The following is a 21,177-nucleotide window of genomic DNA, read 5'->3' on the forward strand; positions in this document are numbered from 1 at the left end:
TCGATCTCCTGACCTCGTGATCCGCCCATCTCGGCCTCCCAAAGTGCTGGGATTACAGGCTTGAGCCACCGCGCCCGGCCTACAAAGTTTTAAACAGCTTCAATGGCTCCCAGGGATTCTTCTCCCTAACAAACAACCTTTTTAGGGACATTTATGGGATTTCAGACAAATAGTCAAAAGTTAGAAAAATGTGACTCCAATGATGAACATGAGAATTTCATTTATCCCAGGCAGAGTGATACTTCTGGGGTACCTCCCTGAAAAAGAGGGGGACCCAATGTCCCATCAGTGCTTACCCCTCCCCTGGGTCCTCCTATGATCCCAGAGAGACAGAATGACTTGGATACTTGAAATAGAGAAAGATTTGGAGAAATATTTCTTTAACCTGTCCAGCCAAACAGAACCAATTCAAGGGAAAACTCACACCATGCGCCCAGGTGTTTCTCCATGCAGGCCCCAAACACAATAACTTAACACTCAATCACTTCAGGAAGAACAATCAGACATCTCCCCTTCACATCTCACTGAAGAGGTAGAGGCACTTTGGCTCAAGTTCCTGCATATCTGCCCTAGATGCTATATTTTCAAGTCTTTAATTCTCTTTACTCCTTTTTTCCACACAACTTCCAATTGTCCCTTTCTCTAATTATTATCAAGCATGTCTCTGCCGTTGCACTTATTTTAATTGTCATTTCCATGGCTATTTCCCGCACTTGAAGGTGAGCTCCTTGAAGGCAGAAACCATTTCTTTCTTTTTCTTTTTTTCTTTTTTTTAAGAGACAGGGTCTCACTCTGTCACCTAGGCTGGAGTGCAGTGGCACCATCTTGGCTCACTGCAGCCTTGACCTCCCAGGCTCAAGTGATCTTCGTGCCTCAGCCTCTTGATTAATTGGGACTATGGGTATGAGCCACCATGCCCCGCTAATTTTTGTACTTTTTGTAGAGACAGGGTTTCACCATGTTGACCAGGCTGGCCTGGAACTCCTGAGCTCAAGTTATCCACCCACCTTGGCATCCTGAAGTGCTGGGATTACAGGTGTGAGTCACCGTACCCAAGGGGACTTTATTCCCCCATGCCTACCACATTACCAAGTATATAGCAGATACAAAATAAAACATTTGCTGAATAAACAGACAAACAGAAACTTAACACCATGTCATTTGAATCCCATAATACACCTGTGAAGTAGGTAGAGTCGTTTGTTAGCCTGAAACACTTCCCACAATCAAGGACATTGAGGCCTGGAAGGTTGTGGCTTGCCCAAGGTCACACAACTGTATTTTTTCTGCCATACCACATTCTTTTTTCCCCCACTCTTCTTAAATTTATAAGAAAGTTTCTCTGTTTTCCCTTCCCCAACCTTACCTGAAATTTCTTCTATGCTATTTGCACGCATATCCAGAAGGACTGTTCCATTAATAAGGCAGCTCCTTAGCTCAAACAGGCTGTGCAATGAAAGGGTTGCCACGTAAGGCTTGCTCCAGCGCTCTCCTCCATCTTCAACATCTTCTTCAAACTTCAGCCACCTGAAAGCATTACAAATAACTAGATGCCAAAGATAGAAAATGAGGAATTTTTAAGAGAGAATCTCCAATGTAAGCCACAGAGGAAAATATCTGGATAGCCATACTGAACATTGTAAAATCTAATCTATATGTTCAGGGTACATTGGTAAGTGAAAAAAGCAGGAAACAGAACACTGCAAGATTGAGTATAGTTTAATTCCATTCTTATTTTAAAAAAAATTTTAAAAGCTAAATACATACATGTATAAGACACCAAATATTACATTCCTCATTAACCCTGCAGCTGTGGAATTACAATTTTTTTCTTCTTTTTGCTTATCTTTATTCTTAAACTTTCTATAATGAGCATGAGTTACCTGTACAATTAAAAAAATAGATTTAATCTATATCATTTGGACACATTGACAAATCACATTAATAAAATGATATTTTTCTTTTTATCATTGTCCTGTGTGACCTTTAGTGTTCAGTGTTCTGTGTGACCTTTAGAAGTCTGCCAAGACAGAATAACAAAAGACTAATTGCCTTTTCAGTTAGTACCAGGTCAATTGGCCTGTTTAAATCTCTCAACCCATAACATTTACAATACAGCAGGTATCCAGCAAGAACTGTTTCAGTGAGAGCTGAAGCCACACTTTCCTAATTACCCACCTCGCTCCTTCCTCGAGGCTCAGGCATCATCTGTAAGGTTCACTGGTCAGTTACTAGAGGAGCCTAGACATGTCCTTGGTTATCCTGAGGGCTCTTCTGGGATTTGAGTCTCAGAGAAGCATAGTTATTCTACAACCACTCCAGGAAGCCTACAGTCAGGCTGGATATAATCCCAAGGGTCTCTATGAGGTTGAATTGTCCCAGAGGAAGTTAAAGTCTCAAAAACTCTGTGACTGCCGGTGAATTTGAACCCTATGGTTCACTTGCAGAAGAAGTCTGGACCTATGCTGCGTCTGCTAAACTAGGTCTCCATGAAGGTGGTCCCGTCTACATCTTCTAAGCCAGACCTATAATAGTACCAAGATAGCCCATAAACTTACTCTGAGCCCCAAAGAAATGAGAGGGGACCCCTGAATATCCCATGTTATTTCACCAATCCCATGCTCTAGGTCAACTGGTATAGATATCACCAAAGACATCATAAAGACGTCAACACCAAAACTCTCCATGGGAGACGCTGGAATGTCAGTCCCCATGTCAGTCACAGCTTCTCCCAAGAAGAAATAAGGCAGGCAGGCCTGTTACTTGCTGAAAGGTATACATTTGCCTACCCAAGCAGATCTTGATGCAGGCCATTTTAGGGCCTCACCTGGCTGTTTCCTTCCACTCAGCATCTTCTCCCTCTTTCATACAGATCTCATCCAGCTCTGTAAACAGCTCATGAGGCACATGCTCTTCATCTTCCTCGGTGCCAAGAATGAACTGAACACGCTGAGATGGTGTGTCTAGGAAATCAACCAAAGAGAAAGGTCTGCTCTAGCCTCACACTTAGAACAGAAATAGCATTCTTCCCTACCTAACAACTTTAGGAATATATATAGACAACGAATGCAGAAGAAAAATATTTCTTTATTCTCAGAGGAAAAGCTACTCTGTAGAAGTAGCTTCATGGGATGAAAAATTTATGAATTGGCCGGGCGCGGTGGCTCAAGCCTGTAATCCCAGCACTTTGGGAGGCCGAGACGGGCGGATCACGAGGTCAGGAGATTGAGACCATCCTGGCTAACACAGTGAAACCCCGTCTCTACTAAAAAAAATACAAAAAACGAGCCGGGTGAGGTGGCGGGTGCCTGTAGTCCCAGCTACTCGGGAGGCTGAGGCAGGAGAATGGCATAAACCCGGGAGGCAGGGCTTGCAGTGAGCTGAGATCCGGCCACTGCACTCCAGCCTGGGCGACAGAGCGAGACTCCGTCTCAAAAAAAAAAAAAAAAAAAAGAAAAATTTATGAATGAAGACCACTTGAAAAAAACCCACAAGAAACTGGAAAACTGATGAATTTTGATCAAAAAGATTGGCTAATTCTCTAGCAAGGGATTTTGCCTATTATGGTATTGATTTTAGGAGGTCAGAACTGTGAAGTTTTCACGAAAATATTTTTGCCTCTTAGAGGCATTTCTTCTTGGAAGGAAGCTCTGAAAATCCTACAAAAAGGCTCAAGAATCAAGACCAGCTGCTAATGTCAGTCACACGTCCCCTCAGCCTCCCCATGTCTCTGGGCCATGGACACCCGCCCTGTCTCCCAAGGCCATTACCGTGGGCCAGGGCTTCCAGACCTTCCTCCCCCTGGCTGGCTCCTTTGCCTCGCCCTCGTCTCCGGTGCTTCTGGCCATGAGTGCGGTGGTGCCGATGGCTCTGCCGGCCAAGCGGCATCCGAACTCCCACATACAGAGTTCTATGACCTGGAAAGAAGCAGAAGGTCTGTGGAAAGAACTCCTTTAGTTAAAAAAAGAAAAAAAAAATGCCTAGCATAGTTAAGAGAAAAAAATATCACAGTTCTTTGGTCTGATCACACTCTGGAATAACAAAACTTCAAAGACTTCCAGGAGTAAAGATATAGAGATTTTGGAGTTGAAGGTCTCTTCCTTGTCCTGCACATGCCTGCAAACTTCACAGAGATCTTGTGAAGACTGAAGAAATAATGTGATTTCCAAACTGTAAAGGCTGATTCAGATGTTATTGTTATGACGATGACAATTTGACTGAGTGATTTTTTTTTAAGGCAATACAGTTGCTCTATGACAAGTGTGGCAGGTCTTGGCAGAGAGGCAGTTTAGAAAAGTGGTTAAGAGCACAGGTAAGGCTCAAATCAGCCCACCTGGGTCCAAAACTCAATTCCATCATTCACTTGCCATGTGACCTTGAACAATTTATCCAATCTCTCTGTGACTCATCTTTAAGAAGAAATATTAAAAGCTTAGCATTTAAACTCACAGAGTTTTCATAAGCAGTAAATAAGGTTATGCATGCAAAATGCTTAACACAATGCCTGGAATAAATTGTAGCAGCCTAGGATGTACTCATCCTAGAATCAGCTTCCATTATTTTATTTTCTACATTGTAGCACACACAATCCAGAACAGTACTAAAAGAGACTAGTTATAAGTCATGAGGAGGGTGAGGCTAGGGTTAAAAAAAGACATTAAATACTGTACAGAGAGAGAGGAACATGAGAAAATAAGTGACCCAATATTGTTCCCTCCCTAGTTCCTCTGCTCCTATTCCTTCTTCTCTTTTCCTCCTATTCTTTTCTTCTTGAGACAGTATCTCACTCTGTCACCCAGGCAGTAGCCTGGTCATATCTCACTGCAACCTCAAACTCCTGGGCTCAAGCAATCCTCCCACCTCAGTCTCCCAAGTAGCTAAGAATACAGGTGTGCACCACCACACCCAGCTAATTTTTCAATTTTTTGTAGAGACGGGGTCTGGCCACATTGCTCAAGCTGATCTCAAACTTCTGGCCCCAAGCAATCCTACTGTCTCCACCTCCCAAAGTGCCAGGTTTACAGGCATGAGTCACCACATCTGGCCTTATTCCTTCTATAAGCCTGCTTTTGTTTTGATCCAGATTTCCAGGTCTCTGTCACCTCTACCTGGCCTCCCCTTGCCTTCTTGCCAAACATGAAGCCCAGAATTTGGGGCTGCTGATGCTCCCATGCCCAAGGCACCATGCGTTGGTCTTCTCCCATTTCTGCCTGGTTACTGCTGCTCAGCACTCTAGATCTCAGACCCATTCCCCACATCTTCCACCAAAGGAGCTGTTCTAATCCTTAGCCACTATCTTCAAATCCACAACCTTATCCACATTCCTTCCTGCTGAGAGCAGGTGACATTGCTTCAGTTCTTTTCTTTTCTTTTTTTTTTTTTTTTCTTTTCTTTTTTAGATAGGGTCTCACTCTGTGGCCCAGGCTGGAGTGTGGTGGTATGATCACCACTCACTGTAGCCTTGAACTCCCAAGTTCGAGTGATCCTCCCACGTAGCTAGGACCACAGGTGTGTACCACCACACCCAGCTAATTTTTTTGATTTTCAGTAGAGACAAGGTCCTGCCATGTTGCCCAGGTTTGTTTCAAACTCCTGAGCTCAAGTGATTCTCCTGCTTTGGCCTCCCAAAGTACTGGGATTACAGGTGTGAACCACTGCACCCAACCCTCACTTCAATTTTTCCTGAGAAGAGATGGAAGAAGTTCTTATCTTCCTCAGTCTGGCCCCCTCTCCTCTGCCAAGCTGGGTATGTTAATGAGTATGACTCTCTATCTCATTGCCTCCCACCCCTCTAATGTCCTGTTGCTTCTGTTATCCTCAGTCTCTCCTTTCCATCCATCCCTGCCACAGGTTTCTCCTGACTTCTTAAAAAGAAACCTTCCTAAGCAGTGCTACCCTCCCAAGCTTCTACTGTTTCCTCTTTCCTTCTCTATTAAACCACTTCCAAAAACAGTCACAGCCTGACTCCCTTTCCTTACCACTTCCTTGTTCCACAGCCTCTGCATATGGCTTCCGACCCCAGTCTGTGCTGAAGCTTCCCTCGTTAGGGACACCACACCACTCATTCACCAAATCTCTATCATCTTACATCTCTCTCAGCTTAGTTCAAAAGACTTTCTTGAGAGCCCACACGTTGCAGGCAGTATCCAAACCACCTGGATGCTCTGGGTTCCCTGAGCTCTGGTGCCACTGCCCTCCCCTGGTTCACCTGCACTACTCTGACTGTGCTGCTCCATCCCCCAACAAATCACCAAAGGAAAGCTCCTCAGGTTTCTGTCCTTGGCCCTTTTCTTCTCTCTTTTTAGTGTTAAATACTCTTCTATTTTCAAAATTCACTTCTACAAATGACCTTCAAATCTCTATCTACAATGATTAACATGTCACAAAGCAAACTCACCATCCTCCATCTCAAATCGGTCTTACGCCCATTCCATGTTTCTGTTCATGGCCTTGCCATTTTCTCAACTTCCTAGGCTTGAAACCTGAGCATTACCTTAGATTTTCAACTCCATTCCCTTTCTCCCTCACTGTACTTTCTATAGATTAGGGCCATCAAAACTCCCACTTTGACAAAGTAGGGGCCCCTTCCTGTCTCTCACATTAAATTAACCCTGCAAACAAATCCTCCTAGTTACAGCTCTGATCATGCATGGCTCACCCATATGAATTCAGGACCTTCATGCTCAGTACTCAATCTCCTTTTTAGTCTTTTATACTTTTAATACAAATTATACATTCAGTGGGGAAAAAAATTGAAAGACCTCTCAAGAATTGAGTAACGAGCTCAAGAGAAACAAAAAGTGGAAATCCCGGACGGGCGTGGTGGCTCATGCCTGTAATCCCAGCACTTTGGGAGGCCGAGGCGGGCGAATCACAATGTCAGGAGATCAAGACCATTCTGGCTAACATGGTGAAACCCCGTCCCCACTAAAAAATACAAAAAATTAGCTGGGCGTGGTGGTGGGTGCCTGTAGTCCCAGCTACTTGGGAGGCTGAGGTAGGAGAATGGCATGAATCTGGGCAGCAGAGGTTGCAGTGAGCAGAGATCACACCACAGCACTCCAGCCTGGGTGGCAGAGCGAGACTCTGACTCAAAAAAATAAAAAATGGAAATCCCACATGCTCACAGAGAATCAACATTCTGGGGGGAAAAAAACCTAGAGATGTATAACTGCCATGTACCTCAGCAACCAAATGGCGTGGTTTTGACTCCATTTCCTCCTCATGGCCTTGACTGCTGTACCCACCATCACCTCATACTCTTTTCTCTATCAGAATCAAACTGCTATTCCACAAAAGTGCCAGTGTTTTCTAGACACTGGCTTGGCTCACTTATTCAAGATGCACTGCAAATACACCTTCCTTCTTAGTATTATTTCTGATTTCCCCCATCAGATGTGCTGCCTCATTCCTTTAAATTCCCAGTGCCAGGCCAGGCACAGTGGCTCAAGCCTGTAATCCCAACACTTTGGGAGGCCAAGGCAGGAAGACTGTTTAAGGCCAGGAGTTTGAGACCAGCCTGGGCAACTCAGTGAGATCTCATCTCCACAAAAGGTATTAAAAAAAAAAAAAGATAGCCAGGTGTGGTGGTGTACACCTGTAGTCCTAGCTATTTGGAAGGCTGAAGTGGTAGGATTGCTTGAGCCTAGGAGTTCAAAGCTGCATGAGCTTATGAGCTATGATCATTACCACTGCACTCCAGCCTGGGTGACAGAATGAGACCCTATCTCTAGATAGATAGATAGAGAGAAAGAGAGATAGACAGATAGATAGATAGATAGATAGATAGATAGATAGATAGATAGATAGATAGATAGGCAGATTCCCAGCACCCTTGGTTAGCGCTTTTCTCGTGTACTTATTTTTCTACTTTGCATCAAAGTTAAGCAGCTATCTCTCTTATTCTCCACTCTTCACTTGCAATTTCCTCACTGTCCCAAGTTAGACCTTTCTCTCAGAATGCCTACATAATCAAGCACAGTGTTTCACATATGGTCATTGTTCCACAAATGTTCAGCAAATAGAATATCTCCTAAGTACCTCCCTGCAGAGCATAAGCCCTTAGGACCTCCTCAGGAGTACATAATCTGACCTAAGAGGGCCTCTGACTCTGACCTGAAAGGGGCCACAAAAGGAACATGTAACCAAACTGAATGTGTTTAGGGCAAATAAAGTACTCACCAGGGCATGGGGAGGTTGATAAAGTCCTAACTGACCTGAGAATGGAGAGCTTCATCAGGAAGACTTCCCCGAGAAGGAGACTTGATGGGAAGAGTTGTCAACTCTTTATCTTCTTCTTTTCCCAGCAATGGGGTTTCCTAAGGCTGCACTCAATTTCCTTGATAGTGCTCTCCACTTCCAACTCAGGTTAAAGTGCCTTGGGTGCCACTCTAACACCTTTCTCTATTTGTCTCTCCTTTTATTTGACCTCTCTGTTTTCCAAATTCCAAAGTGATAAAGCAAAATAAAAAAGAAACAGTAAGGATTAGAGGATAAGATGATCAGAGATCTGCTAGAATGTTAAGAGGCAGGAGGATAAAATGTTTAGTATCCGGTGGAATTGCACTTCTTACCCTCCTGTCTCAGGAGAGTCTTCTGTTGCCTCGTGTATATCTCAGGTCATTTTTAAGAGGCAGATCTCTGAACATAATGGAGTCATCTTGCAACTTCATAGAAACAGAAATATAGAGCCAGAGGAGGTCATCTGCTAAGATGTGGGATTCCAGACCCTGACATTATCAGTATAAACTATAAAAAGCATATAGCGTGAAAATACCAAATTGAATACCATCTTAATAAAATATCATTTGGTAACTCATTATGTTCCATTATAGTATGTTAATGAAATCCCTGTAGCACACTACTGAGACTAACCCACGTGGCATTAGCGCAGACTAGAGTCAAGCAATTGTGCCAGATCCTGTCCCAAGGGCTGGGGATACAATAGTGAACAGAACAAAGTCTTCAGGACACATATTCTGGTTGGAGGAGGTCAGAAATGAAAACCAAAAAAAATTTAAATATTGATTATTACTACGAACCAAATAAGGTACAATGCTAGAGTGTCTAGGGAAAGGGGTAGGATGGAGAAGGGAGACTTTAAAATGATTAAAGGGGACATCTGAGTGATAAGAAGGAGAGGCCATGAGAAGATCTGGGAGAAGAGTGTTCCATGAAGGTGGAAGATCAAGTGCACAGGTCCTAAGGTAGGAATGTGCAGAGCTGGTTCTGAGGCAAAAGGATGGCCAGTAGGGCCAGGACAAGGTAGAAAAGGGAAGGAAAGGAGATGTACAAGGACAGAAAAACAGGCAGTGGCAGTTCATGAAGAATCTATGGTCCGTAAAAAGCATAATTAGATCCTGAACAACCACTTCTGGCCAGGCACAGCGGCCCACACCTGTAATCTCAACACTCTGGGAGGCTAAGGAAGGAGGATCATTTGCATTCAGTAGTTTGAGACCAGCCTGAGCAACATAGCAAACTCCACCTTTATAAAAAATAAAAAATTAGCACAGGCATGGTGGAGCATGCCTGTAGTCCCAACTACTTGGGAGGCTGAGGTGGGAGGATCACTCGAGCCCAGGAGGTTGAGCCACGATCGCACCACTGCACTCAGTCTGGGTGACAGAATGAGACCCTGCCTCAAAACAAAACAAAACAAAATTTAAAACTAAACAACCACTTTGGCCTCTAAAATGATGACCTGGGTGTTGTAAAATCTAGTACAGCTAGATAGAGCTGGGCTTAGGTTAAAAACAGCCTCAGTGAGAGGTGACTTTCAGTTCTTCAACAGAGACATCCCAACCATGGTTTTCTTCTTCCCAACAAACCCCGCAAAGGATTACTGGCCAGGCTAGAACCTCTACTTCTCCTTGCTCCTTGAGCCCATTCCAAATACTTCCACTGGGCTCACACTGGTATATGGCTAGTATTATTTAATTTTAAAGGAGAAATTGAGGAGGCAGTGATTGGATATTAGAAACTGCATTATTAGATTTAATGTTATTGATTTGCATTACTCACTGTCACTATTAAAGTAAAACAAGGAGGCCAGACCAAATGACTTCCCAGGCTTGTCCAGATGATGGCTAGTCCAGGTTCTAACGTTCAAGTCCTATGAAAGTTTCAGGCTAGGTTATTCTTCAGAAAAGACACGATCGTTCAATTGTTCTCATGTCCTGACTTACTACTGCAGAAAGGGACCACAGAAGGGGCTTAGTAAATGTTTGCTGACTGAATAATATATGGTTTTGCTTGGTATCTAAATTCTCACTATGTATGTTTGAGGCATAATGGGGAAGACATCCTATAGATGCCTTGAATGGTTCTGTAGGAAGTAAGGTAAAGCTTACTTTAGTACAATCAATTCTCATGAACATTAGCCAATAACAATGCCTGCCTTTTGAAAATATCAGAGAGACAGGCAAAAATGAAGTCAAGTTCGGCAGGGGGTCAGAGCTAAGAAGGACCAAGTGGCTATCAGAAAATCAGGCATCAATTTATAGTGTGGGGGTTCTAAATCAAGGATTTGGATTTTGTGAGAAAAATTGGCAGAAAAGATGACAAACAGACACTAGAAAATGAATATAGCACCAATAAAATCCAGTCCATCTAACTGGAAGCTGGCCATCCAGTGACTTCATTAAACTAATTCTGTGGTCACTTTGTTGGCCATTCAACCATTCTTTACCCCGCTCTTCTACCTACCAACTCGCCCAAATCCCATTTCTTCCCATCTAACTCCCTATTCTTTTTTCCAAAAAGGGTCAAACCTAGTCTTTTGGAACTATCTGTGTGCAAATAAAGTATTCCAATTTAGTAAAAATTATGGGAAAGATGTAATTTTACTGTATATTTTTAAAAATAAGTACATATACACATGCAGAGAGCAATCTTTAGTGAACTGGCAATGAATCATGTGAAGCAGGACAAGGAACCATAGGTTTGACCTACCCTGTAGATGGAGATTGCGCCTACCAAGCAAGGTACAATGCAGTACATGCACACTGTTTACCCAGCACTCACACAGAGCTCATTAGCACATACAACAAGGTGCTCGGCTCCTCTGGGCTCACAGGTTAACTCAAAGTCAGTAACTGCGGAGGTGAATCTCACATGTCAAGCAGCTGTAAGCCTTTTTAAAAGTTATAAATATGACCAAATGGCTCTTACCCCTGTCAAAAACATATTAGAAGGCCTTAAACTTACTCCAGAGTTCATTAATCTAGTAGTTAATCTGGAATAATGATCTGCCAGAAAAAATGGAAAAAGCCATTCCTCTAACTAAAGCAACTGCCTCTTGTTCCTCTGGGACTGGGAAAGTCCACTGAAGCACATCATGGACTATTGCTCTTCTTGAGTTTATCTTTGGAAAGTGTTCTGATGTTTGCTTTTGACTCTTCCCACATATTAAAAAAAAAAAAAAAAAAAGCAACATAATGGCTTAATCCAACTTCTCTTACTGATAGAATTAATTTATGCAAAAAGAGCCACACTTACAAAGTTTCTAACAATGTGCACAGACTAAATCTCAGAAATAGTTCTTAGAATGAGGTAAGGATAGCCAGGCATGGTGGGACATGCCTGTAGCCCCAGCTACTTGGGAGGCTGGGGTGGGAGGATCACTTGAGCCCAGGAGGTCAAGGCTGCAGTGGGCCAAGACTGGGTCACTGGACTCCAGCCTGTGTGACAGAGCAAGACTGCCTCAAAAAACAAATAAACAAAAACAAAAAACTCATATTCTTGGACTAGAGGTTGTTGTTTAATATAAATAAATAAAATGGGGTAAGGCAGTGATTTATAGTTTACGTCATGTGGGCAGAAGGTATGAAATAAAGGGGAAGGAAGACGTGGAGATTTTTTTTGCAGCCACAGAACCTTGTATCATAGCATGCATATTGAATCTGAACACAATTCGCTTCTGTGTTCCATCAAAGTGGTACTCATTTTATTCTATGCCTTCAAGAGATAACACTACCCTGAGTACAGCCTCATTGAGTCCTAGGGCTGCCCTTCAGAGTGAGTCTGGGTGGTACCCACAGCACAGCCAACCCTACAGCAAATCCCAACTGTCTCTTCTCTTCTCCAGAGCTGGTATAAAAGCACATCAGGCCTGAGATCCGGTTCTAGCTTGTCCACCATTTGCATGTAATGCTTTTTTTTAAGTGTTAACATAAATAAGCTTCTAGTTTTCAAGAAAGTCAGTGTACAAAGGACCATCTCCCAGCACACTATGCACTAGTAAGGCTATCATCATAGGAGGCTTTCTTTTTTAGCAAAGTAGAACATGCATAAAGAACAGATGATGTCATCTGGAGAAGCTGCTCCCACTGCCTGATCTCCATGGATGGAACCAGTTATTAAGATTCAAGAGAGCGGCCGGGCGCGGTGGCTCAAGCCTGTAATCCCAGCACTTTGAGAGGCCGAGACGGGCGGATCACGAGGTCAGGAGATTGAGACCATCCTGGCTAACCCGGTGAAATCCTGTCTCTACTAAAAAATACAAAAAAAAAAAAAAACTACAGGTGGGCGCCTGTAGTCCCAGCTACTTGGGAGGCTAAGGCAGGAGAATGGTGTGAACCCGGGAGGCGGAGCTTGCAGTGAGCTGAGATCCGGCCACTGCACTCCAGCCTGGGGGACAGAGCAAGACTCCATCTCAATCTCAAAAAAAAAAAAAAAAGATTCAAGAGAGCTTGTCCAGGTTTCTTATTCTACTCCCAAGTAGACAATAGTGTTCATAAATGGTTACCTCCTTGCTGAGGGCAAAGGTCCAGTGGTGCTTGCTATAGGACAACTAAACTGACAGCAACGTGGCCCCAAGATGCAATGAGAGGGTAGAGAGATCCTGTGATCATCAGAACAGAAGAAGAGGCAAGAGCAACATACAAAAATTTTATTTGATGGGGCAAGATATTGAGGTTGGGTGGTTAATGATAGTTACTGTCCTCCCTTGCAGGCTGTGTGGCAGAATGAAAAGAGCAGGATTCTCTCCCCAGCCTCACTTGCTATTAGGCTGGATGACCTTGAGCAGTTTCCTCATGTGTAAAATAGGGATAATGATACCTACCTGCCCGGGGTGCTATGAAGATGAAAAGGACAACTTGCATAAGGTGCCTAATCTAATGCCTAACATTCAATAAATGTTAGCCTTCCATTCCACACTCTTTCCTTCTCCCACTCCCTCCCAACTGCTGCAACTCACATTTTCTCTTCTTCCATCTGGTCAAAATAATTTGGAAAACTTCACCTTGGTATACCCAAACACCACTGACCTCCACAGAGCCACCTACCATCAGTTCTCATGGTAACAGACCCAGAGGCTGAGTCAGCCTCTACAGCTTCCGTTCTCCCCATCAAAAGGACAAGTTTTCTCTGGAGGTTGTACAACTTTGATGAAAAAACTGTCACGGGAACAGGCAGTACAGAGAGAACATTTCACATGCTGTCTCAGGCATCAGAAAGTTGCTGTTTCATAGCCTTCAACATTGCAGGGGATGCTGCAGAGATTTCACAAAGGCTTTTGAGCCAAATGTGGCCTCTCATTAAAGCTATACTGGACATGAGCCTTCCTCTAATGAAACTGAGCATCAACACTGATAATCAGAAAACCATGGCCAGGTGTGGGTCCAACTCCTAACACTCCTAACACACCAGCTAGTCCCCACGGGAAGAAGGAAAGCAGGACACCACACAACGGTCATGTGGGGAGCCAGGGGTGAGGTGTAGAGAAAGGAAGAGCTGAAATAAGGTAAACTGGACAGAGTGGGTCATCCAAAATGCCTCTTCCTTCCTTTCCACTTCAGCTGGGCTTTTACATAACTTTGATGTTATGAACTCCAGAGTATGTCATAGGTGTGTTCCTGTTTTCCCTCTTTAGATGAAAACACCAGGCAGAAATGGGTATAATTAGAATAGAAACAGTAAATATTGGAAATGGGGTAAAAATAGGGTTTTATAGCCAAACTGAGTTTTTAAAACTATTTGTATTTTATTTTCTCTTTAGGTTTTGTATATATTTGTATTTCCAGGCAGTTGTCAAGAATCAATGCACTGAACTGAGTACATCACATTCTCAAAGAACAGGTAATTTGTTAATATTTATATTGGACTTCACAGAGTTCAAAGCACTATCCCCCATGTGGGCAATTAGATCATAATGATATCCCTATCAGGTAGTACAGGTATTAGTATCCCCACTTATATTTACCAGATGAGGAAATTGAGGCTAAAGGAAATCAAGTGATTTTTCCCCAAGGTCTTACAGCTAGGGAGAAAGAGTCAGGACACAGAGCCAGGTCTTCCCACACCAGGCTGCCCCTCACCAATTTTCCTGATTACACAGCACGGCAGTTCTTACCTTCCAGCTCTTCTTTTTCATAGTGAATGTTGAGAATTGTACTGGTCCCACCCTGATCCACCACAGCTTCTTCATCTGGTCTCTGTTTAAACACAAATAAGTAGTCACAGTAATACACATACCTCATTCAAATATACAAACCTTGTGTATGCCAGATCCTTTTGAGATACTTATGGGGAAAACACAATGATTTACATGCATTTTTACATCTGAACTTCACAATACCTTTTAGATGCAAATATGGCAGCCATTCTCTCATTTTAAAAATGAGCAGACTGAGACTCAGAGAACATTAAGTAATGATGACGCAGGGTCACAAATGTCATACAAGGCAGAGCTAGGACTGAGCCTAGGTCTTAAAAAAAAAAAAAAAAGAGAATGGGTCAACCAGGCTATATTGCAGTGATACAATCATAGCTCACTGCAGCCTTGAACTCCTGGGCTCGAGCAATTCTCCTACCTCGGCCTCCATAGCAGCTGGGATTATTAGGACATGTCATGAGCCCAGGTCTTATGGCTGTAAAATTCATACCTTTTCCACCTCCGCACTCCATCTATACTTCTGTGTAACATGCTGGCATTTTGCAAGTGCTGTGAAGCAGGTTGTCCCATTTGCTGTAGATTGGTCTCCTTGGCCTCTTTGCAGCATTTGGGCCTGTTTACCACATGCTGTCCTTGAAATTCTCCATCCTGCTCCTCTTACCAGGCCTCCCCTGTCTCATCCTTAGGCCTTTTCTTCCTCTAACCGTAATTTCCAAGAAAGAGCTCTCTATTCTTTGTTTTCCTCACTTGAGACTTACAATTTCAACTGCAATCTGAAACTGTGGTTCAGTAATTGATAACCCACTAGGATGCCACACCTCAAGAACCATGTGTCTAAAACCCAACTAACTTTCCTTCCAAAACTAACACCCTGTGCTCATTTATTTATTCCTGCCAATGGCACCATCATTTATTAGCCTACAGGTGAAGTTTCAAAGTTACTTATTCATCCATTCCACATGTTTTGAGTGCCTACCATATGCCTTCAGGTAGCTAGTTCCCTTTTCTTACCAAGTCTTTCTTCCTTTGCAATTTCTCTAAAAAATTAATTTTCTTCTCTAATCCACTCTTCCCTACATGCTCCAACCCTTTAAATCATATTAGGCAATTTTTTTTTTTTTTTAGTGGAACCACACCCACCTTCTTTACTTAGTGCTGTTCTCTCTTCCTGGAACTACCATTCTCTCCCTGTCACTCCCACCACCTGCCACCACCTCTGAGAATGATCAAAAAGATCATCCTCTCTTTGATCTCAGCCTCAACACACTTACTTGGAAGCCTTTCCTGATTACGCACCCCCACTTCCAAACTAAGCTAGGTTCCCCATTTATATACCCTCACAGCACACTGCAATTCTCTTAGTAATAAAATGTCTTGGCCGGGTGTGGTGGCTCACACCTGTAATCCCAACACTTTGGGAGGCCAAGGCAGGTGGATCACCTGAGGTCAGGAGTTCAAGACTGGCCTGACCAACATGGTGAAACCCCATCTCTACTAAAAATAAGAAAATTATCTGGGTGTGGCGGTGCATGCCTATAGTCCCAGCTACTCGGGAGGCTGAGGCAGGAGAATCACTTGAACCGGGGAGGCAGAAGTTGCAGTGAGCTGATATCGCACCATTGTACTCCAGCATGGGCAACAGAGTGAGACTCTGTCTCGAAAAAAAAAAAAAAGTCTCCTCTGTTCCTTGAGGAAGGAACTACATCCATCTTCCTCGCCACTGTATCCTAGCACCCAGCACAGACTTTTCACATAATAGGTGCTCAATAAATCTTTGTTAAAAGACCGAATACACAATTCTCAAAAGACAAACAGTCAACAAATATATGAAAAAATGCTCAACGTCACTTATCATCAGGGAAATGCAAATCAAAACTACAATGAAGTATCATCTCACTCCAGTTAGGATGGCTATTATCAAAAAGACAAAATATAACAAATGCTGGCAAGGATGTGAAGAAGAAACAACCCTTATACACTGTTGGTGGGAATATAAACTAGTACAGCCACTGTGGAGAACAGTGGAGGTTCCTCAAAAAACTACAAATAGAACTACCATATAATCCAGTAATCTCACTACTGGGCATTTATCCAAAGGAAAGGAAATCACTACATTAAAGAGACATCTGCATCCCCATGTTTATCGCAGCACTATTCATAATAGCCAAGATATGAAATCATCGTAGGTGTCCAACAACAGATTAATGGATAAAGAAAATGTGGCATGGCCGGGTGCAGTGGCTCAAGCCTGTAATCCCAGCACTTTGGGAGGCCGAGGCGGGTGGATCACGAGGTCAGGAGATCAAGACCATCCTGGCTAACATGGTGAAACCCCGTCTCTACTAAAAATACAAAAAACTAGCCGGGCGTGGTGGCGAGCGCCTGTAGTCCCAGCTACTGGGAGGCTGAGGCAGGAGAATGGCGTGAATCCGGGAGGCGGAGCTTGCAGTGAGCCTAGATCGCGCCACTGCACTCCAGCCTGGGCGACACAGCAAGACTCTGTCTCAAAAAAAAAAAAAAAGAAAATAGGTTTATCTTGGCTCACAGTTCTGCAGGCTGTACAGGAAGTGTGGTGCTAGCATCTGCTTCTCGTGAGAGAGTCAGGAAGCTCACAATCATGGCAGAAGGCAAAAGGGAAGCTGGCGTATAACATGGAAAGACGGGGGCAAGAGAGAGGGAGGGCCCAGACTTTTAAACAATCAGATCTTGTGTGAACTCAGAGCAGGGACTCACTCATTACTGTGAGGATGGCACCAAGACATTCATGAGGCATCTGACCCCATGACTCAAACATCTCCCACCAGACCCCATCTGCAACATTGGGGGATTACATTTCAACATATTGGGTGGGGACAAATAGCCAAACAATATCACCTTCCTTCTATATCCCCCTCAAGTTTCCAGCTTACTGTTCCAAAGTTACTATTTTGTAGTTATCATCTATGCTCCCAAATAAGACAACTCTGAACATAAGGCAATCCATTTTCCCAATGGGAAGATTCAAATACAGTTTTTGAGGCCAACTGGAATAAACAAATTTTTAGGGAAGTAAATAAAATAGTCTAATATCTACTTAGGATATTTTATTTATTAAACTAGCTTTATAGACACTTAAAATTATATATTATTACTACCATGGAAAAAAATCTCCAAGATACAACGTTAAGTTTAAAAAGCAAGATGGAGAAAACTGTATGATTTGCTACCTTTTATCTAAGAAAAGGTGTTGGAACATAAGTGTTTGCTTACATTTTAAAACAAATAGGCCGACCGCGGTGGCTCATGCCTATAATCTCAGCACTTTGGGAGCCCAAGGCAGGTGGATCACTTGAGGTCAGGAGTTCAAGACCAGTCTTGCCAACATGGTGAAACCCCATCTCTACTAAAAATACAAAAATTAGCCGGGTATGGTGGTGCACGCCTATAATCCCAGCTACTTGGGAGGCTAAGGCAGGAGAATCACTTGAACCTAGGATGCAGAGGTTGCAGTGAGCCAAGATTACACCACTGCACTCCAGCCTGGATGACAGCGCGAGACTCTATCTCAAATAAATAAATAAATAAATAACAAATAAAAGAAGAAAAAGTCACAAAAGATTGTTTTAAATAGTTACCTAGAGAGGAAGGAGAGAATAAGATGCAAGAGACAAAGATAGAAGCTAGACTTTTTTTAATATACCTTATTTTGTAAATAATTTACATAATGTAAAATTAAAAATTTTAAAGTAATTCCCCAAAATCAAAAACAAAATGAAAACAAAGGTCAACTTGATGGTATAAATTCCAAGAGAAATTAATCTAAGTAACATTAAAACATAATAAACTGACTGAACATCCTTAGTGGCATATACTCGAAGGACAAAGAAGAGTTTTAAAAGATCTGAAACTGCTTTTTGGTTATCCTATTTTTGGTTGTAGTGCTGGTATTGGTATTCTGAGGCTTGTTGTGTGTTGTGAGATAAAACAAACAAGTAGCTATGTGAACTTATTCTGTCACTCCCAATGCGGCTAAGGACTGGGATTCTTGGCAAGGGAGAAAGGAGACACAGTTTTAAGACAAAAGGTAAATAAGAGCCATGCAGTCCTAAATTTGAATTGGAAGTATCAACAATAATATATAATGTGTTTTTATTTTTAATGTTTTTAAATTTACAAATTTATATTTTCTAGCTCTGCCCACTCAAAGGCTTAGAAAAAAATGATCAATCAGTAGCAATGAGTATAATTAGTACCTACATTATAGTCTCTTAAAACACCATTTTGTAATAAAAGGAATCAGAGCTCCTGGGAGAAACGGTTGGTCATAGGTCCCAGCCAGGAAATGTACAAGGTAAATCTAAAACATCTTATTATGTTAGATACTAAGGAAGCACTCAAAGACAACTAGGTTTGTGTCCTAAGGACTCAGGAGCCAATTTAAAGGGGTCTCTTGCCAAAAAATAGGACAATTTGAGCATCAATAGGGTAATGCCTACAACAGATTGACCATGTCAATATGTTAAGATTGATGAGTTCACTTCACAAGGTCACTTTTATTTTATTTATTTATTTATTTATTTTTTAAATAGAGAGGTGGCAGAGTTGGGGGGTCTCACTATGTTGCCCAGGCTGGTCTCAAACTGCTAAGCTCAAGTGATCTTCCTTCCTCAGCCTCCCAAAGTGCTAGGATTACAGGTGTGAGCCACCACACCTGGCCTCATATGGTCACTTTTAAAATTAACTAATTGGTCACATTTGGAGGATAACACTAAGGAACCAACTCATTACTTTGAAAACTGGCAAATAATTTATCTGGTGTTTCCTAGATAAACTGTACCATAGAGTGGTACCACAGAGTAGATGAGAAAAGCTTCTCATTATGGAAGAGAATAAATGAAAAGGGAATGATGGAACAAAAGCATTTTGCAATCCCTAATGGATTGCACTGATTTTCAACAGCCACTAACATCACAAAGAAGAGACAATCAGACATTGTATGCCTCCTAATGGGAGACCATATCACCATCCATGAGGTAATCTTACCAAGTAAATTGTCCCTGAATCTGATCAAGCCTCTAAATCCAAATACCAGTTTACTGAAAGTACAACGAAACACAGTTCCTTGAAAAACAACACCATGGGAATACAATCAGCAAAATCCAGACTGTGTCCCCTCAAAAGTTCTAGAAGGATCGGTACTGTGTCTTATATTCATCAATATCTACCCAGCACCCAGTACAATGTCCAGCACATGGTAAGTATCCCATACATTTCAATGAATGTTTATTAGTTTTATAAACTCTTTCATAATTGATCAGATGTTTTCTCATAAAACTATATATAAAAATAATTATATATATGAATAATTATTCATGTTGGCTCCCCTACTGGTTTTTAATATCCAGAGGATAGGAATCAATTAATTATAATACTTGGTACTGTCTTCAGACACCTGACATAGCAGAGAACACAGTGGGAATCCAGAGGAACAGAGGGAGGGAGGGTACGAGAGATGATTGATTTCTTTAAAATTGTAACTGCAAAATATAAAGAGCAAGGTCAATCATCTGAAAACTTCAGATTGAAAAACTTTCTTGCTGTTTGTTAGTTTCCTTAATTTAGATTGGTTAACCACAGCCTAAATTCACTGAATAATTGTTCATCCATTTTCTTTGTCTTGCCAAAGAAAACAGAGCCACTGTCAATAACCATTAGCGAAAGCATTTGATAGGCCAGGCTTGAATGTGAATGTGTGGACTTTGTTTGAATCCTGGTTCAAATAAAGCAAGTATTTTTTTAAAAAAAAACTACAAGGTACTCACATAAATGTAAACAACTAAATGAAAATTTGATTGTATTAGGAAACTATTTTTTCAGTATAATAATAATCTTGTGTGTTATGGCAGTTATGTCGTTGTTTTTTTAAAGTCTTTAATCTTTAGGGCTACACACTGAAATTTTTACTCATGAAATAATATGCCTGAGATTTGGAGAATAGATGAACATAGATGAAACAAGATTGTGTAGCCAGGCTCTGCGACTGATGCCTATAACCCCAGAGCTTTAGAAGCTGAGGTGGGAGGATCGCTTGAGGCTAGGAGTTCGAGACCAGCCTGGGCAACATAGTGAAACCTCGTCCCTACAACAAATTCAAAAATTAGCTGGGTGTGGTGGTATGGGCCTGTAGTCCCAGCTACTCTGGAGGCTTAGGTGGAAGAATTGCTTGAGCCCAGGAGTTGGAGGCTCTAATGAGCTGTGTTTGCACCACCGAACTCCAGCATGGCTAACAGAGCAAGACCCTGTCTCAAAAAAAACAAAAACAAAAAAACAAAAAAACAGATGGTGTGTTCACTGTTGAAGCCAAGTCGTGGGTACGTGATGATTCACTACGCAAAACCTCTCTACTTTGCTATATGCTTGAAATGTTCCATAAATTTCAGGCACATACAAAGTTTGTTTGAAATCATTAAAAATGAAAAGAAAGGAACATCAGGTCTCTTTGGTCTGTGCTTGCTGCAGATTCCTCACAAATTAGCTATTATTTCCTCTGATACTATCATTTATTTATGGCAAAAAAGATCTCTCAATTGTGGTCCATGGATTTCTAGGGTGCTTGTAAATGGGCTTCAGAGGATCTGTGGGAATATGTGTGAATGTGCACTTTTCCTGGGAGAGGGTCCATAACTTTCATCAGATTCTCAAAGGGGCTTGTGACTCAGAAAAGATTAGAATCATGAGAAACACATTATATAAGCTTAGGAGAAAAGGGAAAGGAAAGGAGAGGTGAGAGGAGGGGAGGA

General features: G+C 42.2%; 1 protein-coding gene across 3 annotated transcripts in view; it reads right to left on the minus strand.

Annotated features, from left to right (window-relative positions):
• The window catches only part of SLC4A8 (solute carrier family 4, sodium bicarbonate cotransporter, member 8), a 128,651-nt gene that overhangs the window by 65,493 nt on the left and 41,981 nt on the right, over window positions 1-21,177 (minus strand). For all 3 annotated transcript variants that reach the window (XM_011930638.1, XM_011930637.1, XM_011930639.1), the window contains 4 exons: window positions 14,357-14,438; window positions 3,771-3,917; window positions 2,828-2,963; window positions 1,367-1,527 (listed from right to left, as the gene is read on the minus strand). In XM_011930638.1, coding sequence (XP_011786028.1) covers window positions 1,367-1,527; window positions 2,828-2,963; window positions 3,771-3,888 — 415 coding nt within the window. In that variant the 5' untranslated portion in view covers window positions 3,889-3,917; window positions 14,357-14,438. The remainder of the gene's footprint in view (window positions 1-1,366; window positions 1,528-2,827; window positions 2,964-3,770; window positions 3,918-14,356; window positions 14,439-21,177) is intronic.

This window comes from Colobus angolensis, unplaced genomic scaffold (genome assembly GCF_000951035.1).
Source record: "Colobus angolensis palliatus isolate OR3802 unplaced genomic scaffold, Cang.pa_1.0 Scaffold87, whole genome shotgun sequence".
Taxonomy (NCBI): domain Eukaryota; kingdom Metazoa; phylum Chordata; class Mammalia; order Primates; family Cercopithecidae; genus Colobus; species Colobus angolensis.